Here is a 26,508-nt window from a genome sequence, read left to right as displayed (position 1 = left end):
TTGTGGTAGGATCTACCTATTTTTGCAAATCTGATGCAGATAAACAGTATAATATGGTTGCTTGGTGTGATTAGGTTCTTTTATTGGACATATCTAGATGCAACATTAGCAAGAGTTAACAATATATGAGAGAATTAGAAATTGAAAGAATGATCTCTTTTTAAGCACATTTAGGGTATAAACAATCCTTGATTTACCATTGGCCCATGCAGTCACAGATATTGCTACTGCCATGAGAACCATTGTGGGGAAAACAAAACAAACACTACAGCCCAGAACATGTGGAGCTTTGAGTGTAATTCTCAAATCTTAGTGTGATTAGGAGTTACTAGGGGCTATGTAGAAGTCTGGAATGGGTCCCAAGAATCAGTATTTGTAACAAAAGATCCCACAGAATTCTGATGCAGGTGATCCATGGGCCACCCCTTGGAAAATACTTCTTAGACCCTCTGGGTTGATAGTAGCAGAAGAGAAGACAGAAAAGCAGGAACAACCTAGGAAAACTGACTTAGATGGATCTCCAGGGCATGAGTGATCAGTCTGCCTATCTGCCCCAAATGGTTACATGTATTCTTCTTTTTTCAGTTTACTTTCTTTCACTGACTGAAGTAACCACCACTCTGAAATTCATTCACTGACTTAATAGCCTCTTTTTAAAATGCAAATAACTTGTATAAGAATGAAGGATATATTAATTATTGAACTTTTAGTAGGAGCTGAAGAAATGTGAAGTTTGGAGATTAAGGTGTAGGTAGGTGTATTTTTTGGAGTGTGCCATCTTTAGATTTTAGAGGAATCCTGGGCAGGATACTGTAGTCCTGGACTCAGGAAGAAGAGGATCCTGGAACCCTGGAGAAGAGAACAGTAAGAGGAGAGGATGCAGAAAGGTGATTGGAAGGTGCCAAAGAGAAAATATTTAAAAATCGGATGCATTTTGAGTTTAGTATTTTCACATTCCATTTTTGCTCCTTCTGCCTTCTAACTCTTTCTTCTATATCAAAACCCAGTAAGTATCTGCCCTGAACACTTAATTTGTTTACCAAAATGTATCTGTAGGAGTCTTATATGTCTGTTATTTCTGTTTGCATTTAAATGTTTTTGGATACCAATTGAGAAATGAAGAGTTTAGTCTTGATAAAGAATTTTAGGCCATAGCTAGCAGCCAAATCTGGTACTTTTGGGATGCAGTGGAGGCACTGTCTTTGTAGTAACCCTAAAATCATACATGTATCTCTGGCCTTGAGATGGAGGGAGGGGCTGTTGATATTATTGTTACTGAATAAGTAGATTTTGATTCCCAGTGCTGGCAGTGTTTAAAAATTACTGGAGAGCTTTTTCAAAAAAATAGATTTCCAGCTACCCCCAGACCTGTCAGTCTAGATTTTTTTAAGAGATGAGCCCCACAAACTCATTTTTAATTGTTTTGTCAGTGAAAAAGCAGAGATATCTGAGAAACTACAAAGTGAAAAGATGAAAAAAAGAGAACATATGAAAGTTCTACTGATTATGTGAATTGCTCATGATCACTTGTGCCTAATTATAATGTGTCATAAAAGCTATATGTGAACATGATGAAAATGCATGCTTTGAAAAAATTTGATTTCATCTGTGAAGACATGTGTAAGTCAGATGACATTTAAGGTGTTATAACTGGTTCCACAGATGAGTCTGTTGCTTTATATTTATACTTTCTATGTGTAGTCTGCCTGGCTGTTCAGTTGTTTTGTCTTAAGAAAGAAAGAAATGTTAAAAGAAGAAGAAAATGTTTCCTATCTCCAGTATTCCCTGTACAAAGCCTAACTAAAATAAAATCTCTCTCAGGAAACAAGAAGACAAAAGAAAACATTGAAGAAAACACGCAAATTTATTGTTGATGGTGTAGAAGTGAGTGTAACAACGTCAAAGATAGTTACAGATAGTGATTCCAAAACTGAAGAATTGCGGTTTCTTAGGTGAGTAGAGAAACAACGTAATAAAAACTGGTTTGTGACTTCTTTTCAGTCTCTGAAAAGTCAGAAGAATAGAGAAACAAAGGTAAATTATTGGCTAATTTTTTATTATTCTTTTACTATTGTTGCACTTGAAAGACAATTTTTAGAGCTTAAAAAAAAATATTTCAGAGGTGTAATTTTTGCTGTCTTCTCTGTCATCACCATTAAATTTTGTCAGACGTCAGGAACTTCGGGAATTAAGATTTCTTCAGAAAGAAGAGCAAAGAGCCCAACAACAGCTCAATAGCAAACTACAGCAACAACGAGAACAAATTTTCCGGCGCTTTGAGCAGGAAATGATGGTAAAGTCTGATTTTTATACCATTTTATACCCTTTTGTGTTAATAATGACATTTAGTGCATTAAAAAAAAAAAAAAGGTTACAGAACTTGTTCTCTGATTCCAGATTTCTCTAGCTTTGTGATTTATTTCTGGCATTTTTATCGTTTTGGTGTTCTGGATGCCTTTTATTGATTTATTCTTTTTTCTTGAAAGGATTTTCTGTCCTAGTCTACCTCAAGCTGTTTATGGTGTGATGTTTTATTTTTCTCTCATGAAAACTTAAAATCATGAAGTCAGTGAACAACGTTCCTAGATTTGCCTATTGCTGGATAATTTTTCAGTGCTCTAATTCGATCTTTCAGATTTGGAATCCAAGATTTTAAGCCAGTTTAGAGCAGTTGCCTTCAAACCTAGCTGAGCAGTAGGACTCCTCAGGGGCTTTTTAAAAATGTGCTTTATTCTCTGGCTTCTACAGTTAAGCCTGCACATCTCTCTTTCCTGCTGCTAGAGGAAATAGTGCTTACTAGTCCCAGGTAGCTGTCACTGAGTCCTTCAGTTTTTGCCTTGTGTCCAAAGTTGGAAAAGGAATTAATAATGTAATATAAAATTTTTGTAATTTATGTTGACTATCTGCCTTAATGTAGGTTAGTAAAAGTATCATTTGAAATGTTATAGTACTCATGTTTTGAATATAGTCCTTGTGTTGACTTGTAATTTTAATTGATAAAGATTGTTTTGTGTAATTAGCCAGGTGAGGTGGCGGGCGCCTGTAGTCCCAGCTACTTGGGAGGCTGAGGCAGGAGAATGGCGAGAACCCAGGAGGCGGAGCTTGCAGTGAGCCAAGATCGCACCACTGCACTCCATCCTGGGCGACAGAGCGGGACTCCGTCTCAAAAAAAAAAAAAAAACTTTTTTGTGTGTGAACTGTGGATTGTTGATTACATGAACTGGATCATAACTGAGATTTCCTAAGAAAATAATGAACTTTTGTTCTCATTGAGTATTTTTATAGTACTTATATTGTTTTCCAAAACCTTATAAAATCTGTATTTCTACCCCACCATACTTTCTAAAATGTTTTACTTTTCAATTTTTTTAAAAAGAAAATATACATTACAAATAAGTAACTATACCTGTATTCAGAAACAGTGTTACTGAGTATTATATAAGCAGGAGTCTTGTTGAAAGCGTAGATTTATAATTCCAAAAGATCTATTCCAATAGAATAAGATGTTTATTGTAAGAATCTTAATGTGGAAGAGTAAATCTGAAAATGACAAGTAATCTTATTATTAAATAATAGTGATGTTATTAATAGTATTATTTTATTAAAGTAGACTTCAAATAAGCCGTTTGATTTATCAAAAATTTTATTGGATAAATATTGAAATTTTTCTAATTTGCTTTACTACTTCACAACAATTGGCTATTCTTCTGGATAATCTAAAAACTTTGAACATTCTACTAGTGTAATAGAAAACAAATTTTGGGTCGGGCTCAGTGCCTTACACCTGTAATCCTGGCACTTTGGGAGGCCGACGTGGGCAGATCACTTGAGGCCAGGAGTTCAAGACCAGCCTGGCAAACATGGTAAAACCCTGTCTCTACTAAAAATACAGAAAACGTAGCTAGGGAGGGTGTCACATGCCTGTAATTCCATCTACTCAGGAGGCCGAGGCATGAGAATCATTTGAATCTGGGAGGCAGAGGTTGTAGTGAGCAGAGATTGCGCCACTGCACTCCAGCCTGGGTGACAGAGGGAGATCCTGTCTCAAAAAGAAAAGAAAACAAACAAACAAAAAACAGAAAAGGAAAAGAAAAAAAAAAAAAAAGACCAGGCACAGTGGTTCATGCCTGTAATACCAGTATTTTGGGAGGCCAAGGCAGGAGGATTACTTGAGCCCAGAAGTTTAAGACCAACCTAGGCAACATAGTGATAGCCCCATCTCTAAAAAAATAAATAAATAAATAAATAAATAAAAAGATAAGCTGGTCATGATGGCATGCACCTGTAGTCCCCGCTACTTGGGAGGCTGAAGCAGGAGGATTGTTTGAGCCCAGGAGGCCGAGGCTGCAGTCAACTGTGATTGTGCAACTGCACTCCAGCCTGGGTGACAGAATGAGACCCTGTCTAATAAATAAATAAAATAGAAAAAAATTTTCCATGTTAGAAAAAAATGAACTCATTTTTTTGAGAACTTTCATAACATATTTTACTGCATTTGACTTTTTATTGTAAAGGTTATAGCACATTACTAAATTTAAATACTAGTTGTGTTCTCTTAGGAAACATCTTTACTATAAGGAGTTAATATGGGTGATGGAAAAATTATCATCTTGAGCTGTATTGTTTTACAGAGTAAAAAGCGACAATATGACCAGGAAATTGAGAATCTAGAAAAACAGCAGAAACAGACTATCGAACGCCTGGAACAAGAGCACACAAATCGCTTGCGAGATGAGGCCAAACGCATTAAAGGAGAACAAGAGAAAGAGTTGTCCAAATTTCAGAATATGCTGAAGAACCGAAAGAAGGAGGTAAGTGTACACCACTGTTTTTAATCACTAAAGCTTTTTTTTTTTTTTTTAATTGTTTTAAGACTATCTAAGGAATTAGGAATACTAGTAATACTTGATAGTTAAATAGCACTCATTCATTCTTTCATTTGGTCTTCTCAGCAGTCATATAGAGTTGTAATAAGGTCAGTCATTATTCCCATTTTACTGCCAAGAAAACTGGAGTAAGAGAGGTTTTAGTGACCTGTTCACAGACTACCCTAAATGTCCAGCTAAAACTTGAATCAAGTCTTCAAACTGAGTTTAATCCATTTTCCAGTCTACCATTGTCCTTAATGCAACACATTTAAGTCCTTATACAAAAGTATTTTTTAGAAAACTTACTATGTTGTGTTTGCCAGTGGCAGCAGTAGTTCATTTTATTATTTATAAGTTGTCATCTTTAATTCATACTTTTAACAATTTTGTTTGTTGATTAGCTTCATTGCCTTTCATGGATATTGTGCCAAACAAAAGCTGAATAACCTGAAATTTGACATGCTACCTATAACCATCAAATTGTGAGGTACTTTGAAGAACTAGAAGTGGAACATATCTGTAAATTCATTTGATTAGATTGAGTTTTTTCATTGTTTCCTGAAACTGTTTCATTTTGTTATAGAATCTGTCTGCAGTATAACAGATTGTCATTGCTTCAGAAGGAAGGTTTACATATTAGCATCTCTTTTTGTCCCAAATTAAAACTAAAAGAACTTTACATGTAGGTAATTTTCCAAGATAATTTTATGATTTATTAACATCTTCAGTATAGGAAGAGAATTTGCCTTTTCATGATATAAAAGACACCAGAGACAATGATTATGATCAACTTTATTAGGGTTGGAACAAACAGAAACCTCAGCCAAACTAATAAATGCATTTTCACTTTTGTTATACATCTCAAATACCCAGATTCATTGACTTTAACATTTAAATTGAGAAGAAAATTGAATGTCATATTACTGAATCTTAAGGATTTGCTTTGAAAAGGATAGAGTCAAACATTAATACAGTGATTTTATGATTTCTTTAGATAAAATGAATGAAATGATATGTAATTTTGTTTGATGTGGCTTCCATTTCTAAAGATCACTATTATTACTATTTCTTATGTTTTATGTAGAATTGCTATATATACTGTTAGGTATGACATTACTGGGGCTGCATGTTAATTTTCTCACAAATAGTTTTTGAGATATTCTTTATATCAGTTAAATTTTAAAAATTTTACAGATAAATACATGGTTTAATCCTAGATATAAAAGTCTCAGTTACTGTTTTTGTTTGGGGGGTAGGAGGGTTTCAGCCGCTGAACATGTTTGAGATCATGATATGCATATTTTAAATAATTACATTATGTATTTTTTTTCCTTATTGCTAAACTTCTTGCATTTGGGGAGTGTCTTCCTTTTAATGGTGATTTGGTTTCATGAGGGATTACTGATGGGAAATTTTAAATACACGATGTTAAATCAAAATCAGTCTCTTTCACGGACCATCAATAGCATGTGGTGATTTGGAATCTGGTTTCTTTTGGTGCTTCTACTTGTAAACACATGATTGTTTTTCATAGTTGGATTACAGATCTATTGTTAGATGGAATATACTTCTAGGATTTCAAAATGATTAAAAGAAGGAGCTCTGAAATATACTTCATTCTATATTTTATCTGCTATAATAAATCATAGCTTACTAAACTTTTAAGAGTGCTCATATTACCAATTTTTAAGTTGACAGGCTTGGCTTAACTTGTCAGCAAAGGGGAATGTTATCCTAATCCTATTCAGATACATTCGTTTTTACCACACCATGTATAAAATGGTGTGCTTATGAAAAACCTTAGTATCCATTTATTTCTCCTTTGTGTATTCTAAGACTTGCTTTCCTTTTTTCTTTTTGGCCTCATTAAGTAGACTTTATTTAGCATTGTTTCTTTATCATGATCAAGCCAATTATGAAATTTTGCACTTTTATAAATGGCATTAGCTTTCCTTATGTTCAATATTTCCAACTATGTCAGTAGGTACGTTTGTAATTTTATGATCTTTCAACAAGGTCAGTTGAGTTTATCCCTTTAGTTCAGCATCAGTGCTGCAAGTAATTCTTCGCTGGTTGTCTTTGGACCTTTAAGAGAGAGAATGATGTATAGGGATATTTAGCAACTAATTAACCTTTGTGTGGTGTAATGTCCCTTTCTGCACTGAGATTATGCATGTTCTATTCTTTCATTCTTTTTCACCAGACTAACACCTATGCTAATGCATGTTGAAAGGAACTTTTTAACAACTTTAATATTTGACTTGTAGCTTATCTGCTCTCATAAATGCTTGCTGTGGAGAAAGTATTATTTCCCCACCTCCTGCATGCTTATACACTGTAGGTTATAAATGAAGTGGAGAAAGCACCCAAAGAGCTGAGAAAAGAGCTCATGAAACGCAGGAAAGAGGAGCTTGCACAAAGCCAGCATGCTCAGGTAACAGCAGCAGCTTAATGCTACTAAAAACAGAAAGCACCATTTTCTCACAGCTTGATAAACCATGGTTGAAAGGGTAAATTTTAAGTGTTATTATTATATGATGTTGACTTCTCCCCATTCAAAAACTCCTGGAATCCTCTTTATTTAATACTAAATTCATACTAATGGTGATATTTAAGTTGCTAATATGAAATTAAGTAGAATGTTTGGAAAGTTGACTCCAGATGAAATAAACAAGTATTTGAATGTATAATACACTGTTATCTGATTTTAATCTTGATGGGAGCTTATAGTTTTAAGTAGTAATGCCCATGTTTGATAGAAAACTTTTAGGACATAAAAATAGAGGATGGTATATAAGCTTTGTGCTTACAAAAACTATGCCCATTAAAACGCTATTATTTCTATAAAGTTCAGTTAGAAGAAAAATAGCAAATGGTAACTTTAAATGGTAGTTCAAACATTTATTACTTTTAAGCGTGACAACATACGCAACTTTAAGACCAGATTTTAAATATTAAGTACCTTGTTTTTCTTTTTGGTTCAGAATCAAGCAGTTAAACAAATAGACTATTTTTTACATATATGTAGTTTAAAGCAGCCTGATCTAGGTTATGATAAAGTTGAGCCTTGTCATAAGATGGGTGAATTCTTTTTTTTTTTTTTTTTCCAAGTCGGAGTCTCGCTCTGTCTCCAGGCTGGGTGCAGTGGTGCGATCTCAGCTCACTGCAACCTCCACTTCCCGGGTTCAAGCGATTCTCCTGCCTCAGCTTCCCGAGTAGCTGGGACTTACAGGCGTGCGCCACCATGCCCAGCTAATTTTTTGTATTTTTAGTAGAGACGGGGTTTCACCATGTTGGTCAGGATGGTCTTGATCTCTTGACCTCGTGATCTGCCCACCTTGGCCTCCTAAAGTGCTGGGATTACAGGCGTGAGCCACCGCCCTTGGCCGGGTGAATTCTTTACAAAATGAGATAAATTAGTATTTTTAACAGAATTTTCTAGAATTATCTCTCATAAAGTCTTTTATATGAAGGAAGATAAATCTTCTGATTAAATTTATCCTAAGCCTGGAGGCAAGGATAAATGAGCTCAATTTTCCATTACATAAGTCAGTGAAAGGAAGAAGAGATGTGCATCATGTATTAATTGTTCCTTTGGATTAGCTTTTTAATGTCGGTTTATGTGGTTTAACAAGTGGTTCCCAGACTTCTGGATTTTATAGACCCATAAAAAGAAACATAGAAACAATAAAAACCATTGGGGACTGTGACATGGGCTGCCATTAAAAATTTTTTTTTTTAATTTTGCTAAGTAAAGATGTTTTAAAACTGCCATTTACTTGTCACCATCATTTCAAAGGAGAGAATATTTTTAACACCATGAAAAATAAGGAAAATATAATCTTAGAATTCAAAACTTAAATCTAGCTTGTCTGAATAAATTTAGTTTGCTTTTGTTTTTTTCTTGCCATGAGCCGTTGAAACATTTTGTCTTGGCGTGGCGTGGGGATTCCTAGTTTAAGGTAGTTAATAGCAAACGCAGCATTTACTATGTGTCAGGCATTGTTCTAAATACTCTATGTGTATGAACTTATTTAATCTGAGTTAATTACCCTTGAGGTAGTCTTATTACCCCCATTTTACAGTTGAGGGAACTAAAGCACAGGAAGGCTGAGTGACCCTGCAAAGGTCACACACCTGGGTAATGGTAGAGCCAGGTTCTCATCCAGATAAGTGTGGGTACGTGTTTCACACACAGATTCACTGCACCAAACTGCCTCTCATATTTAAGCTACCTACTCGTGCTGCAACTTAAACTCTCATCAGCTTGACTCAGTGGTTCTTGGCCATGTCTTGTTACCAAGTGAAGAGGAAGTCCTTGCTGGCCACACATATACTTTTGGTTAATTTGGTTTTCAAACCAGATTAGAATAATGTGATTTTTGCCTTGTAAAGGAATATAGATTTTATTAATTCCAAAAGGCCATATATCAAATTCTAAAGTCGAAACTGAGAATTAGTGTTGAATGAATACTATGTTTTAATAAGACTTTGTTGGTAATTATTCGTATAATTTTGGGAATAGGCCAGTATTTTCTGAGTAGAGCTGAAAGTAATCATAAATTCCTTCAGTAAATCTAATGAGGAATTTAGTAATCTAACAGATTTTAAAAGTATTTCTGTCTACTGCTTTAAGCGAAGGTACAAAAGCTTTATAACGTTACAGTCTATTTCAAACTTTTTTGGAAAATTCGTAAGTAATGGTCATACAGTCATGCAGCTATAACATATTTGATCATCTAAGTCCAGTGGTTTTCAAACTATACTGACAGGAACTTTTGAGAAGCAACTCTGGGAGTCCCTAAGAAGGCAGGTGCTCTGGGCTGTGAGCCCCTGCTTCTGCTTCAATTCAAGCAGCATCACTTTTGCTGTTTTGTAAACTGGGATTTTTTTGGGGTGAGTTTTACAAAAGGAGGTTCTACTTGCTTAAAAAACAAGAGCAACACACTAGAGTTTGGAAACCACTGATCCAGTTCAAATCCTTCATTTTACAGATGAGAAAAAGGTTCCTCTATTAAGTGACTTGTTCCAGGCCTCAAGAAACTGAACATTTGTATAATTATTCTTTTTGTTTACAAAAAGTAATTCAGATATATTCTTACCTGGGAGGTGCATTCTATTCTGATCCACAGGGTGTTGCTCAGGTCATGATTCAGTCTTTTCAGTTGTCATCATGTGCAGTCTTCAACGCCCAAATGCAGGACGTAAGTCCCACGTGCCTGTGGGAGGATGGCTTCTCCTGTTTTACCTGCCTTTTCACATGTGCTTTTTCATTGTTAGCTTCATTTGCCAAAATCTAGATGATTGATACATGATAATGTTTGTAATGACAATAATAGCAATAACCTGACTTTAGAGTACAGTATTCTTCAGAATTTTCACATTTGATTCTCATTGCCACCACCCTAATATAGGGATGGAGTCACATAACCATTTTACAGATGAAGAAATTGAGGCACAGAAGACTGTGATCTGCCTCAAGTCACATAAGAGATTAACAGTAGAGCTGGAACTAGAGCACTTTTAACACAGTGTTCTGTCTACCCCGCCACAAATTCTAATTTGGGATGTTCATATTTTTCAAGAAAATAAAATATCCTCTCAATAGTATAAGCTTTGCACATGTGAGAAATTGAATGCTGTGATTAGATTTTTATTTTCGTGTGAAGTGACATTTTGATTGCATATATGTTTATGTAGATGTTTTAATTATGGATATGGTCAGAAAAGCCGTATTAAAAATAGTGATTTTCATTCCATTTAACTCTATTTTCCATTTATTCAAGTAGTCAATAATGAGTAGTGAGTTGCTATTCTCCTTATTGTAGTTTTAAGTTAAGTCTAAAATTCCAAGCTGTATTCTTTCTTGCAGTTTCCATAGGGAAATAACTAGCTCATTTAACACTGTAATTTTTGTTTGTGATGTTTGATATATACAACAGGAGTAGATAGAATACAGCTTGATTTCAACCCCTCCTTTTTTTCTCTGCTGAAATTAGACTTGTTTTTTATTATTGGCAGCTGTTTGACTCTTTTTACAGTTTTCTAAGAGAGTAAGTAAAACACTGATTTTTAAAAGGAGAGGGAGAAATTATGAATTACGATCACTTTTCTGATCATTACCATTTTTAGCCTTTCTTTTCATTTAAAATGATCAAATTCTATACAAATAGTCCAATATATCATAACCCTTTCTTACAGTTTTCTAGACCCCAAAGTTGTATTTTTAATGTTTATAGTTATCTGATTAATATGATAAAATTGTTTATCCAAATTTAAACTTGTACTTTTAAAGGGCACTCATTTTACAATTTATGTGTTTACTTTAAAAAATGATTTTTGGCCTTAATAGTTTAGGTTCTTTTGTTGTTGTCTTTTATTTGTTAATCCAAGTGATTAAGTCCATCTGTTTTTTTTTTAAGGTGAATGTAGTTTGTGTAATCTTTTTGAAATGTGAGTGCTCTTTTTGTACCTGAAAGTAATTTCTAATTATAAATTCCATTGTGAATGTTACTGTATTTGGCTTTTGAAGTTAGGAAATTTAGTAAATGTGTAATAACATTAACATGTTGTTTGTTTTGAGGTAATGAAATATATTGATTAGTGTGTAAGGGACCTTTTCAGATAATTTTTAGCTTTAATATAAAAAATCCTTTATACAGTATCTGACTACATAGTTATCCAGATTCTGCTTAATTTTTCAAGTCTATAGCTCTGTAAGGCAGCTGCATTCTTTGCTAATTCTAATTGTTAGGACTTGTATGCATTGGACTTACATCTGCCTATCTTGACTTTTACCTGTTGATCCCTATCTTACTTCTGGAGCCACACAGTGCTAGTTCTGCCTGCTTCAGTATATAGAACAGTCATAGCTCTTCTTTACCCTGTATGAGTAGCTGCTTTAGGAACACTTCTCTGGTTCTTTCAGGCAGTCATTGTGAGGCATGGTTTCTGAACCCTTTATTCCCAGCTTTGAGTTTTCTGTGGTTTACTTTTGAGCTTTTAAAAATGTGATACCAAGGGAAGGGACCCACTACTCTTTATATGGACTGAGATCAAGACTGTTGATACTTGGGACCAACTGAGTGGAAGCTCCTTGAAGGCAGAACTGTCTTTCATTGATTTTAGGAACCTTCTAAGTAATATAGTGCCCACCATTTACTAAGTGCTTAAAAAAGGTTTTCTTTGAATTGAACTCTTACCTTGTTTAATTTAGACATAAATACAGTAATATGAACAAAAATTGCATAGATGAGAAATTACATTTACTGTTTTAGTGGCACTGGCTTATATTTACCTTTTTTATTTTCCCATAATTATTTATTCACCCCATCCTTTACTTTTGCGTTCAATTTTTTTGTGCCTAAATGTAATATTTATATTTATGCTAGTTAATTTAGACCCATTGTTTCTGTCTACACAGATTTTTTTTTAATCCTGTATGTAAACCAATGATAAAAATGTTCAACAAAAGAAAACTCTTTGATATTTTTGCAGGTTACGTTGTTTATTGAACAAGTTTGTATATAGAAATTTTACAATTGAAATTAGAGAAACAATTTAATTTTGTTACAAATAGTTACTAGGGAAAAGAAAAGCTTGAACAACTTTGTCATAACTTAAAAGATAGGCTTGGAGATTTCATATTTCTTTAAATAAAACTCAGAAGCCTTTATTCTAGATAGTTGAATTTAAATATTCATTGAAAATGTTTTCAATGGTAATTGCCTTAATGATAAAGTTTTACAGGTGACTATAGCCAAGTTGGTAGTTGTATTTTATAGAGGCATTCATTAGTCTTTTCTTTGTGCTACTATGTATGTATTTATGCTAAAATACAAATGATGATGCAGATGAGACAGCAGCATTTACGACACCAAATTAGTTCACTCTCTGGCATGAACTATGACACCTCCAGAGATTCAGGATGGTAGCAAGGCAGCCATCCTGAGGAGCGGAGTGAGACCCTCTGTGCATTGAGGAGCTGCCTGGCAGTGAGCCAGATCCCATCAGACTCTAAGGCCTCAAGAATAGTTCCAAAATGCATATTAGGTTTTGATCTTCTCAAGGATGTGCAAGCGGGGGGATTGCAATTCTAAATCCACACGAAAATTGATTGAATACTCCTTGAGTCAGTCACCACCTGCTGTAATTGCCAAGAGAGGGATGGACAGATCCAAATTTACATTTCTTCAATTTGGATGTTACTCCTTTTCTTCTGTAAATGTATGATTCTAGCAGAAAGACCATCAGTCACTTTAACATTTCTTTTTTTTACACAATAATCGAAGAATGTTTTTCTAAAGCAGAAATTTCGCATTTGGGTATATAGTGTGTACTCAGTAAATATTTGTTGAATGAATTAGTGAATCCCAAACATGTTTATGAATTCTATGATTATACAAATTTTCTTGATAGATTTATAGTATGTAACTCACTTTCCTATTCCCAGTTTGCATTTCTCTAGCAATGCATTACTTCTCATTAATTTCTCAAACTATTGTTCTTCTTTTTAGGCACATGCTGTAGATACAGAAACTATCTTCTTCTGTTAGGATAGCCGTGGTATTTCTTCCTAAAATTTATCTCCTAAAATTCTTCCTCCTTAGTTCCCCAAATTCTGGTGTCTGTTCTACCTGTTAGCTCTTAATTGCCTTTCTTCTAGAGGACATTTCTTTTCTTTTTCTTTTTTTTTTTTTTGAGATGGAGTCTCGCTCTGTCACCCAGGTTGGAATGCAGTGGCATGATCTCAGCTTACTGCCACCTCCGCCCTCTAGATTCAAGCAGTTCTCCTGCCTCAGCCTCCCTCGTAGCTGGGATTACAGGCGTGTGCTACCATACCTGGCTAATTTTTGTATGCTTAGTAGAGATGGGGTTTCACCACGTTGGCCAGGCTGGTCTTGAACCCCTGACCTCAAGAAAACCACCTGTGTTGGCCTCCCAAAGTGCTGGGATTACAGGCATGAGCCACCACACCCGGCATCTAAAGGGCATTTCTTATTTATCCTTGTTTTAGTCATACCGTAGTGGAATGAGTAATCAGTTTTAGAAGCTGCAAATTTATTGTTCTCTCAAAGATGCTAGTCTAATAGGGCACTTTAATTATGAGTGGGCTATATGCTTATTCTGTATGTATCATTCATAGTGAGTTTATAATATTATGTATTCTAATGCTTTTTTCTTAGACTGAATTGGATGACTAAATACATTTGTACTATATAATGTTGGTGATTTTAAAATCCAGCTAACTTTGAAAACTTGGTTTGGAACTCTTGTTAACCACTAATATATACAGTCATATAGATAAATGGATGTTTAGTTCATTAGATACTTGTTAACTGACAATTAACTGTTTTTAATAGGAACAAGAGTTTGTTCAGAAACAACAGCAAGAATTAGATGGCTCTCTGAAAAAGATCATCCAGCAGCAGAAGGCAGAGTTAGCTAATATTGAGAGAGAGTGCCTGAATAACAAGCAACAGCTCATGAGAGGTAACTTTTAAAAAAATACTGCAAAATGGAGAATTCCTTATGACAGTAGCAGTGAACGTAAACATATAACCTTTAAAATTTCTTGTTGCCCTGATGATGCTGGAAATATATCTGAATAATTTCGTGTACTCGTTATGCCTTATAGTTGTTAGTATACCTAATGGTCGCATGTTAGAATGGGATTTAAAGTACTTATTTTCCCTAACAAATTAGCTTAGATTTTTTTTTCTTTCTTATTAAGATGATTAAATAGAATTTTGGTGTTCAGGGTAGGACATTCTCTGTTTATACGACATTAGAACAGAATGGAAAGAGGTGATAGATATTGCCTTACGTTGGTTAAAATTGCACTTACAGCTCAGAATGTCAATATGTGTGTACAAGTTAGTGTATTTAGACTACTTTTATGTAAATATTAAAATGAAGAGCAAAGTACATTAGTAAAAAGAGCAAAGTGACATTTTGAAAACTGCTGTCTTCTAGCTCGAGAAGCTGCAATTTGGGAGCTCGAAGAACGACACTTACAAGAAAAACACCAGCTGCTCAAACAGCAGCTTAAAGATCAATATTTCATGCAGAGACATCAGCTACTTAAGCGCCACGAGAAGGTTAATGAAAGGAAAATTTCTTCATTTTTTTGTTCGTTTTAAAATTTGCAAAGCTGTTTAGTTTTGAAACTTACTTTTCTTAGACAATGAATTTTAGATGTCCTTTCTGTCTTTTTTTTTTTTTTTTTTTTTTTGAGATGGAGTCTCACTCTGTCGCCCAGGCTGGAGTGCAGTGGCACGAACTTGGCTCACTGCAAGCTCCGCCTCCCAGGTTCACGCCATTCTCCTACCTCAGCCTCCCGAGTAGCTGGGACTACAGGCCCTGCCACCACACCTGGCTAATTTTTTTTGTATTTTTTTAATTGAGATGGAGTTTCACTGTGTTAGCCAGGATGGTCTCGATCTCCTGACCTCATGATCTGCCCACCTTGGCCTCCAAAAGTGCTGGGATTACAGGCGTGAGCCACCACGCCCGGCCTCCTTTCTGTCTTTTATCCTACAATTTCTTGGATGAAGTTTGGAGTAATTAATTGTATCTTGATCATGATTGCAAATTTCTTTTCTACAAATTATAAGGAAAGTAACTAATTAAAATGCTTAAAGACGTTTTACACATTGTAATCTTCATCTTGGCTCTCAAAGGTAGCTATTTTGGCTCCATTTGTGGTTAAAGTATCTTGAAGTATGGACTCCTTGTGCTTATTAAAAGAGTTTCAATATAAGACTCTTATCACTAATAACTTTCTTTTCTTTTTATTCTTTTGAGACATAGTCTTGCTCTGTCACCTGTGCAAGAATGCAGTGTCACTCAATCATAGCTCACTTAACCTCGAACTCCTGGGTTCAAGGGATCCTCCTCCCTCAGACTCCCGAGTGCATTCATGCACCACCACGCCTTGCTAATTAAAAAAAAATTTTGTGTGTGGAGACAGGGTCTCACTGTGTTGCACAGGCTGGTCTCAAACTCCTAGGCTCAAGTGATCCTCCTGTGTCAGCCTCCCAAAGTGCTGGGATTACAGGTGTGAGCCACCAGATGTGGCCTAACTTCTTACAAGTTATTTTGTGCCTTCTATTTTGCTGGTCACTGCAACAAGGAAAGGGGTAATTATAGGAAACAACAACAACAAAATGACATATTTGAGTATGTGTGTCGGTACTGACTATTGTTTCTATGTCACTGGATTCTATTTAAAACTTTCATAGGAAACAGAGCAAATGCAGCGTTATAATCAACGACTTATTGAGGAATTGAAAAACAGACAGACTCAAGAAAGAGCAAGACTGCCCAAGATTCAGCGCAGTGAAGCCAAGACTCGAATGGCCATGTTTAAGAAGAGTTTGAGAATTAACTCGACAGCCACACCAGATCAGGACCGTGATAAAATTAAACAGGTAAATATGCAAATTAGTCTGTCCTCTTTTAGGTTTTAAAGTTTTGAATGACCATTAGAAGTGCTATGAAATTCCTTTCTTTCTAAACAATTAGAGCCACCTTAGGCTTGTTGATGTTCACTTTAACTCTGAGGTCTGGGGCTATAGATATGTGGCATATACCAATTAGTCTTCCCCAGGATGGTGGTCACAGAGAGCGAAGCCCTTCCTCCTATACCCCATACCAGCTCCTGAGCTACACGGGTCCTAAGACCAGCCCTGGGAATGAGATGACTTGGACAACTTTTCAAGTCAAGATATATGACCTCACTGTGATACTTCTGTAGTCACGGTCACACACACAAATTAACTCAGGTCACTAAGCAGATAGAAGGATCAAGGTTTTAATCAGAAGTTCCTGCTCCCCCCTGAAGCTGTGATGTGAGCTCCAGGTTTGAGTCTCAGCATATTATTACTTGTAGTTTCAGTTTATTGTGCCTTATTTTGTTAAATTCCTTTATATCTTCAGAATATATAGAAATCACATGCTTCTAAACTATAATTTATCTTTTTTTCTTATTTATAGTTTGCTGCACAAGAAGAAAAGAGGCAGAAAAATGAGAGAATGGCTCAGCATCAAAAACATGAGAATCAAATGCGGGATCTTCAGTTGCAATGTGAAGCCAATGTCCGCGAACTGCATCAGCTGCAGGTCAGATACAGAAGCCTGACAGCAAAGCCCATAGGATGCGGCAGCACAAGTGGCTGCTTTTGAGAGAACAGTAGCTAGCCAAAGTCAACTGCACCACACTTACGAACATGCTGGGGTTGAGAGGTTCTGTTTTTTGTACAGATCCAAATGAAGATCAGTTTAGTATCATAGGTGCTTGTGTAGATTATATGTAACCATGATTAATGTAAACATGAAGCTAAATTGTAACCTAAGAAATTGAGTCTTTCAAAAGCAGTATTGAGTATGGTTTTTAGTATATATTTTGCGTGAAGATGTGGAGAGTTTCAAAATCATGTAGACAGTTTTGTTGTCACATTCTGAATTTTTTGTCAGATTCTAAATTTAAACTTTCCTTTTAGAGGGAATAGTTTATTTTCTTCTAGGTTTTTGACATAAGCAATAAGTTAAATACATGGGAATTTTTCTCCTAGGAAATTTAAAGGTTACTTGAGAGAGGGCTGATTTAGGACTTTACATAGAGTGTACAGCCCATCTAAAATGTTTAAGATTTCAGAGTCGTGTATAAATGTGGGTATCTATATATTTGCTTTATTTACTACAGTAGAACAGATCCTAATAGATTGTCCTAATAGGCCAATAGATCTGTTAGAGCAATAGATCTATTAGGCCAACCCGTTAGTACCAGATCCCACATTCTGTACTCACGGGTAAAATGTATGCAAGCTGCCTTCTGAATTGTCAGTTTTATGAGCAAATCTTCTTAGAAAGGAAAAACAAAAGCTCAAGCTAGTTCTTTTTAAGTTCTTTTTATATGGTATGTAATAGTTCTAGCTTATAAACTTGTAAAAATGAAGCTGTGATTCATTTCCTAATTCATGGCCCGTGGTTTTTATAAAGAAAAACTTGAATCTCAGTAATAGCATAATATTTGATGAGCAATTTATTATTTTGGAAGGTAATTGTATTTGTGAAAAATTGCTTAGTTGATCTGAAATTTTTTAAAATCCCAACTTTATTTTCAGAATGAAAAATGCCACTTGTTGGTTGAGCATGAGACTCAGAAACTGAAAGAGTTAGATGAGGAACATAGCCAAGAATTAAAGGAGTGGAGAGAGAAATTGAGACCTAGGAAAAAGGTAAATAAAAGCTTTAATTAAAATGGTATGTGTGTACTCGTCCGTCTACCCAGCTACTGGCTCGTTACCTACTGTGTATCAGGTACAGTGTCAGGGGCAGGAAGCATAGAGATGAAAAGACGAAGTTTCTGTCCCCAGAAGGTTTGGAATCTAGTGACAAGCAGTTATGACTTGGTAGGGTCATTGCTCTGAAGGAGGTAAGTACAGGACACAGGGGAAAGGAACAGAATGTATAAGAGAGGAGGAAGAGAGCTTAAATCTGCCTGGGTAAGTCAGGGAAGGTCTTCAAGAAGAGATGCCTTACAAGCCAAGTGAGTCTTGAAGGGTGAGTAAGAACTTGCTGAGCGGATGGGCTGATTGGAGTGGAATGGGATGATTTGAGTAGAGAGAAGAGAATGAGTGAAAAGGAAGTGTACAGAGAATTGCAGATCGTTCTGTATCATTGGAGTATAAGAGGGGGTGTGTGCCGGTGTGTAGTCATTAGGGAGGAAGAAAAGGAAGGAAGGAAGCGATGACAGCTGAGTCTGAACAGGTCAACCGCAGCCATATTATAAGGCCCTGGTATTCTGTGTAAACTTGAAACCTGGTAAAATAGGGATGGTGTCTTCTCTGTCTCCCTCCTTTCCCTTGTTTGTACTTGACACCCTATTCACCTGATCTTACCGGCTAACCATGTCACCTGAGTTTTTGCTATCACTATATGATCTCTGACCCATTGCTACTCAAACTTAAACTTTGTTTTGGGGGGTGCTTCCTGCCTGCTATGCATTTCCACCATTCCTTTCTTCCATCCATCCAGTCAGTCAGTCAAGGAAATATGTATTTAGCTATGTGCCAACGGAAGTGAAATGACTAAATGAGTTCATAGTGTGGCTTTTTGTTTGTTTGTTTAGACAGAGTCTCACTCTGTCGCCCAGGCTAGAGTGTAGTGGCGCGATCTCGGCTCACTGCAACCTCCACCTCCTGGGTTCAAGCAGTTCCCCTGCCTCAGCCCCCTAGGTTTTTGGGATTACAGGCATCCACCACCACACCTGGCTAATTTTTGTATTTTCAGTAGAGACAGGACTTCGCCATGTTGGCCAGGCTGATCTCGAACTCCTAACCTTGGGTGATCCACCCACTCCGGCCTCTCGAAGTGCTGGGATTACAGGCCTGAGCCACCATGCCTGGCCCATAGTGTGGCTTTTTAATTTAAATTTTATTTATTGTTAAAATTTTTGAATAGGTAGTGTATTCATGTAGTTTAGAATTCAAAAAGTACAGAATTGTAAATGGTGACAAATCTCCTTTACCTCCTTGCGGCCTAACTTCTGCCTCAAACACCCCAGTTGAACTTGTTGACAGTGGTCACAAGTGAGTTGCTAATAATCAAATTCTATGACCTTATCTAACTGTTCTCATTAAAAGTCTTGTTGCTTAAAATTCTCCTCTCACTTGGCTTTTGTGACACAGCTCTGCTCATTCTCTGTGTTCTTTATCCCCTTTTGTCTCCGGAAATGTAGACATTTCTCAGTTTTGCCTCTTTGGTAAAGAACAGTCTTTACCTGGATGATTTTATTGCTAGTCATGGCTTCAACTGTTGCATATAGACAACTCCAAAACTTAAATGGTAGCGGTTGTATAGAGCACGAATTGTGAAGTCATGCAGATGTGGGTTCAGATCTCAGCACTGACATTTACTGATTAATTTTCTCACTTTCCATTTCTAGGCCTAGTTTTCCTAATTTGTAAAATGAGAATATACTACCTACCTATTTGGTGTCGTTTATACAGCAGTTATCTAGTGCCTGAGCTATAGTAATGGTTCAGTGAATGGTTGCTATTGCTATTATTGTTTCTTGTTTTTATTATCAGTTTGAGCACTAAGTGCCCATTTTCCATCAGGATGTTCTGTTCCTCCTCATTTCACCTAGGCCTTGTGGTTCCTTTTTTTGGTCACTGAATCTCAGTAGCACCTATACTCAACCTCAGACGTTCTGTATCTGCTCTCCTTTCTTTGTTTTTCTTTGTAACAATTCATCACCACCAGACCCATTTGTTTATTGTCCCCTCTTGTGACTGAGAATATAAACTCCTTAAAAGCACGCCATGATCACTTCGTTTATTGATATGTACCCAGTTTCTAGAACAGTTCCTGGCACATTGTACAGATGACTACATACCTGTCAATGTTGACTACAGATTATAAACTCAGTAGAGAGAAAACCAAACTCAGCATCCTTTTCCTTCATCTCCGTCTCACCTTTCCCCGCTCGCTGCAGGCTGCTCACCACCAGATGTTCCTTCATCTCCATCTCACCTTTCCCCATTCACTGCAGGCTGCTCACCGCCAGATGTTCTTTTCTACATTCCTGTTCTCTTAACTGACATCTACGCTAGAAACCAGAATTATTTTTCATTTCTGTCACACCCTTCATTCAATCAGATGCCAATTAATTTGGACTGTTTTTCGTAACGTGTCTCCTTTCTTTCGCACTGCTATCCTGGTGCTTGCTTAAATTGTTCAGGAATGGCCTAATGGGCCTTGTAGTTTCTAATTCCCTTTCCTTTCTTCCCACTTGCCTACCATCACCAGAGGATTTATCCTCAAGAACATCTCTTGACACTGTCATAGTGATGTTGAGAAATCTTCAGTTCCATCAGAGTAAAATGTAAATTAATGATTCAGTTTGACTGTGAAGCCTTCATAGTGCCACACCTGAGTTACAGTCACCCTTTCTGGCTTCCTCTCCCACTAGCCACTTTGTTCCCAGTCCATGTTCCAGCCTTGGGTATAATGACCAGTCCTCACACCAGCTCCTCAGCTTCCTGCTTTTGTGCTGTGTTTCAGCTCTGTCTGGCATGCCTTTCCCATATTGCCTATCAAATTCTTATCTTTCCTTCAGCACTAAGCTCATGTTCCACCTCTTTTGAGAACCCCTCCTATATCCTTCCTTCTTTTCCTGTGCTTTGTACCTCTACAGCACCACTTATCCCTGAATCACGTCTCCACAAAGTCATTGATACCTTTAACAAAATGCCATAAACTGGAGGCTGGGGAGTCTGAGACCAGGGTGCCAACACGGTCACGCTGTGGTGAGGGTTCCAGACTGCCGTCTTCTCACTGTGTCCTCACACGGTGGAATAACAGCTCTCTTTAGCCCTTCATGAAGGCACTTACCCATTTGGAGGGCTCCACCTCATGACCTCATCACCTCTCAGAGGTCCCACCTTCTGTGCATAGTGCCGCACATTAGGGATTAGGTTTTTATATGGATTTGGGGAGCACAGACATTCACATCACAACGGTGCCTCTTGTATTTCTCAAGCGCTTACCTTTGCTCTGTATTATGGGGGTTAAAATGATTCTGGTTTAGATTGTGCCTTTAAACAGCTTATCTTACAGCATAGTGTGAAAGAAAAGACAGGCGCTTCGCAACTCAAATAACAAGCAGGCAGGGTAAGTGCCATGTGGGAGAAACAGATAATAGTTAATAATAGGTACCGTATATTAGAGTGCATAGTATGTGGAAGTACATCATTATCACATTTAGACTTCACATAGCAAATTATCCCTATTTTTACAGCAGAGGAATTGAGGAATTAAATGGTTCTCTAATATAGTGAAGGTAAGTAATAGACCCAAATTGTCCATTTATGTGACTGAGCTGGACTTGCACATAGGGCTCTGCAAAGCTTATGATCTTAAAAAAATTGAGCAGACATGTCTTCTTGAGGATAATACACAAAGAATGTGTTTTGGACAAGCAGTTTTATCTGGACTGTCAGCATAAATTCTATATGTAATACCAGCACGTAACAATTTATTTTTCCCTTTCTTTTTAAGACACTGGAAGAAGAGTTTGCCAGGAAACTACAGGAACAGGAAGTATTCTTTAAAATGACTGGGGAGTCTGAATGCCTTAACCCATCAACACAGAGCCGGATTTCCAAATTTTATCCTATTCCCAGCTTGCATTCCACCGGATCATAACAATGGGAAACATTCTGTGCGTGGGTTTGGCTCTTTCAGTGTGTCATTCTGTTCTCATCTTCTGCCACACTCTCTGTCAGATAGCTCACGAAGACAATCACCTGCCTCACCTTCTAGGTGTTTTCCTTTTTTTTTTTTTTTTTTTTTTTTTAAAAAAAAGCAAAGATGAAGGGAAAACAAACTAAGACAGATGCTAGGCCATGTTGGCAAAGTAGCATCTTGGTGACTAAGGTGACTTTGTATATTCTTCTTAAAAATTATGTTCTTTAGACACTGCTACCTGAAAACTGTTGGAGAAATAATGTTTAAAGTTATTTAAGAAAAACTGTTACATCACTAAGTATTAATAAATTCCTTTTACCTGACGTAACTTCTCATTGATGCCTAAATTCTGTAGTTGAAGCTCTGCTGTAGAGCATTGGGATAATTTTCTTTTGGTGGATCAGCTCTCATAAAAAAGCTGTGGTTTGCTCAAATGTGCTATTGACTCAGTAAATGAATATATTTTTTCTTTAAATAGGAACAACCTCTTTTAAAAGAGAAAAATTATTTCAGTGATTTGTCAAAACGAATGACCTCTTTAGGCATGAGCTAATAATCGAGGGTGCTAATGTTCTTAAGATAGTGCCTGAAACACTACATTTCAGTCAAGTCATAAGTAGGATTTTCTTTTTGATCAACAGGGACAAAAACATCCTTAGAATTAAACATGGTTCTTTTGGAATTTTTGCTTCTCTTACCATTTGATAGAAATTTTCATATACAAAGTTTGGAAAGATGAAAAAAAGAGGTAGCTTTTAGATTGCAAATTGGAAATGTAAAACTCATGAAACTTAGGCAGTGTAGGTTTAGCTGTCTCTGTTTATTTTCTAAAATAATACCTGAGCTGGTTAAATGATTTCTCTCCATCTTAGCTAATTCTGTTCAAAACTCTGTCAGAGGCCCGCAGGCTGTGAGTTATATTTATAAATATATCTTTGGAAATTAATCTTAAAAGAGGCATTTGCTCAGAATACTTTTTTAAAAGTTTAAATATTTAGGCACATGTCAGAAATTACTTTTCCTTATTTTGAAATGAGGCTACTTATGTCTTGGTTTTATTTTGTTCCATGTTTAAATCATTCACTTTGATTTGAGTGGGAAAAGCCTGAAGCCTTTATCATGTGGTTGCTGATGTGTGTAATTATTAATGAAATGTTCACTCCTAGTCCCTTTTGAGGCTTAGAATTTCAACCACGTGTCAGGTCAGACAGTATTATAAACTGTACTTTGCTGTGTGAGACAGCACATTTGTAAATGATGCTTGCTGCCTGCCATTTTCAACCTATTCTCTCTTAAGAGTGCTAGGTACCAAATTGTCAAAGTTTGTTTTTAGTTATATTCCTTTTGAGGCTGGTAAAAAATTTAAGTGTAACTTTGTGGGAACCCTGATTCATATTTAGAAAATGTAAATGTCTGTAGCACTTTCTTGCAGTTAATTTGAAAACTTTGGATGCTGAACTTTGTTTTGTCAGTGATTTAGATGATTTAAAAATGCATGTGTGATTTTAATTTTGTAATTGTTTTGACAAGCATAATTTACTTGGACAACTTTGTAGGTAGCCTTAACTTCTGGTCAAGTTTGTTTTTCATATAAATATATATACATATATATATACATGTTATGTATGGTTGTAAATTCATACACTTATTACACGAATGTGTTACTGTATACAAAACTCTTAATGCTTTATTCTCAAATGCTGGGTTGAAAAATGTTTTGAAAGCCTTTTAAAATATATATCTTTATAAAGTAATATTCAGGATGATGATAAAAATTGTTTATATTGTTATGATAAAAATGACAGTATAATGTTGCCCAGTGTATTTAATGATTTATTTGAAGAGGGATTGGGAAGGAACATTTTCATAACACTTTCTCCTTTGAAATTTTCAGTTTATTGACTTAAAAAATGAATACCTCAGGCAGTAGACATTTTTTTTCCAGTATCATTTAATTGATACCCTGTGTGCTAAATAGTGTGTGGTGCCTGATTAATTTGGTCTGAATATTTGATTCTTTCTGTTCCTTTCAACTTGACATTCAGAGTATTGATTCAAGGAGAGAGGCTCAGAGTAGAATGGTTGACGCTGTGGGTAAGGTTGCAGCAACTCTCGGATCTCCCTCAAAACTGCCTTTTGGATTCAGTGTTCGTGCTTGAGTTCGCTTTCAAGTATGACCATATTCGTGTGAGTGCAAGACTGTGCAGTGACACATATGTAGAGGTAAAGCATTCATTTTAATACGTAAAGTTATATAAATCTTTTCAAAAAGTGTTTTGTTATAAAATATGCTGTTTGTACCCATACCAGCCCCACCTCTTCTGAGACCCTGTATTCAAATAGATGATAGTGATCTATCTTTCTTGCATGATGTGTAGGTGGGGAGTAGGCGAGGGGCACAGACTTCTTTGAAATGGAAGAGTACAGTGAAATCTACTCCTGATTTGGCTTTTTGTTGCTGTGGCAGAATATGCCATGAAACACATAAAAACTTCTCCAAACGTGCACCCTCACCAGCCACCTCCTCCCCTCTTTCCCTGAGTGCTGTAAACACAGCAGACCTGCACACTTCTGCAGATCCAGCTCCTAGAGCTTGGGGCACCAGGCTGCCTTTCCTAGTCCTGTCAACAACCATACGGTGTGAATTGCTGAATTAGCTGCTATTCTATGTGGAGTCACAGTAAGCTTTTTCTTATCTTTTTCTATGGGGAAGCTATAGGGTGGGTAAGGAAAAAATGTTGAATGCTTTTACTTTGCTGAAAATATTAGAACTCTCTTGTGACAGGATACAGCAAATTATAATTAAATATAAATTACCAGAACCAGAGCTACCTCTAAGTCATACTTCCTCAAGCACAAAGCTCTCAGGCATATGAGACCCACTTTAATGAAGGGTCTCTGATTTCTTGAGCATCAGCGAGTTTCAGAAGTGACTATTTTTTTGTACTCTTCTAGTTTCCTTGTAACTGTACACTTTTTCCCATTCCACACTGTGCTTAAATGACAAAGACTCTTCTGAGAAGCCAAATTCTTTCTAAGTATTAACTAGAGATATTGTTGATTAAAGAAAATCTAGAACTGAAGTGAAAGAAGAGAGTTCGAGTTCTAATAGTCTTTTGATGAACAATTCTTTTCTGAGAAATGTTTATAAGAAATGGGGTGATACTTTAAATGCTTTTCTTAAGTTGAAGGCACAACAGTTAATGGCTGTATTGTTGCTGTTCTGTTGCTGACATGTTTTTGATATAAAGCTTTAACATTCCTGCTACTAATCTTGGCGGAGAGTGTTTGCCAGGTTTCAGTGTGGGCTGCAGCTTTTTGTGCTCCTTCTCTGGTTTGTAGTGTAATGAGTTCATAAGCTAAATTTTCAGAAATAAGTTTGTTTCAGATTATGTCTCTTGTCTACTTGGGAGCAACATGTCCTTTCAATCATGGGATTGACACATGAAAAATAAAGTTATTTCTTAATCAATTTTGGGAAGCAGTCTTTTATTGAGAATCTTTGAAACTGGAGTGTCCTGCCTGAGAAACTTTGCAGTTGTTGGTCCCAGTTATACTGCAAAACTTGCAGTCCCCCAGGTCTTCTGACCCTCCCAGAGTTAGTCTTCCTAGCTGTCTGTAGTCCACAGCACACACGCAAACACACACACACTCAAATGTAGGTTTCAGTGGTAACTGCTGGGGGTTGTCTTTCAGCATGCAAAGCCCTCCTTTGGGAGGTGCTTAAAATATTTCTGTCAGCCTATGTATATATGTGTATGTTTTTAATTTCTTTCCCCCTTGGGATAGATGATTTTTCTCACCAAGCATTTCACAAATCATATGACATCACTTCTGCAGAAATAATGTCTTCGTCATTGATAATGTTCATGCAAGATTCAGTAGACACTAGGCAGCATCACTTGGCACGTGTCCAGCTGGAGGGAGGCATGGAGTGCCATTTTCTAATCTGGGAGCGTTGTGCACTATTGAGCTCATTCTTGACTTAAAAAAAAAATGAAACAAAAGAGGCTCACATCCATTGCCATCCAGCTGAGGACATAACCTCATATCTGCCCATCCTCCTTCTGAGTTTTGTCCAGAGAAGGTCGTATGTTTGGACTTATACCCTATTTTACTTGAGCATAAAACTTTATGAAGACTTTCGGTGTCTTAGGTAAATCTAGTAACAAGGAAAAACTCCTATGTCTTGATTAATCAAGATAAGGATCACTATTAAAGGGGATATAATACTTGAACCCCTAAAGCTACTTTTTTAAAAGGGCCAAAACATCTTTTTCCCCCCTTTTTTTGGAAGTTACTTTTAATAAGTGTAAAAGCTACAATTAAAAAGTAGAAAATTCAGCCTTTGGGTAAAAATAATTCTAATGAAAAAAATTATTTA

At 36.4% G+C, this 26,508-nt stretch overlaps 1 protein-coding gene across 4 annotated transcripts in view; it reads left to right on the top strand.

The window, feature by feature from the left end:
- The window catches only part of SLK (STE20 like kinase), a 62,083-nt gene extending 36,487 nt beyond the window's left edge, over positions 1-25,596 (top strand). For 3 of the 4 annotated variants that reach the window (XM_003904221.4, XM_021943650.2, XM_017944305.3), the window contains exons 10-19: positions 1,822-1,952; positions 2,170-2,293; positions 4,632-4,811; positions 7,210-7,302; positions 14,231-14,360; positions 14,844-14,968; positions 16,112-16,300; positions 16,866-16,991; positions 17,996-18,109; positions 21,936-25,596. In XM_003904221.4, coding sequence (XP_003904270.2) covers positions 1,822-1,952; positions 2,170-2,293; positions 4,632-4,811; positions 7,210-7,302; positions 14,231-14,360; positions 14,844-14,968; positions 16,112-16,300; positions 16,866-16,991; positions 17,996-18,109; positions 21,936-22,082 — 1,359 coding nt within the window. In that variant the 3' untranslated portion in view covers positions 22,083-25,596. The remainder of the gene's footprint in view (positions 1-1,821; positions 1,953-2,169; positions 2,294-4,631; positions 4,812-7,209; positions 7,303-14,230; positions 14,361-14,843; positions 14,969-16,111; positions 16,301-16,865; positions 16,992-17,995; positions 18,110-21,935) is intronic. The other variant, XM_003904220.4, reaches the window with a different exon arrangement.
- The last annotated feature ends 912 nt before the right edge of the window (positions 25,597-26,508 follow it).

The sequence above is a fragment of the Papio anubis genome, chromosome 11 (genome assembly GCF_008728515.1).
Source record: "Papio anubis isolate 15944 chromosome 11, Panubis1.0, whole genome shotgun sequence".
Lineage (NCBI taxonomy): Eukaryota > Metazoa > Chordata > Mammalia > Primates > Cercopithecidae > Papio > Papio anubis.
This window is presented reverse-complemented; position numbering and strand designations above follow the sequence as displayed.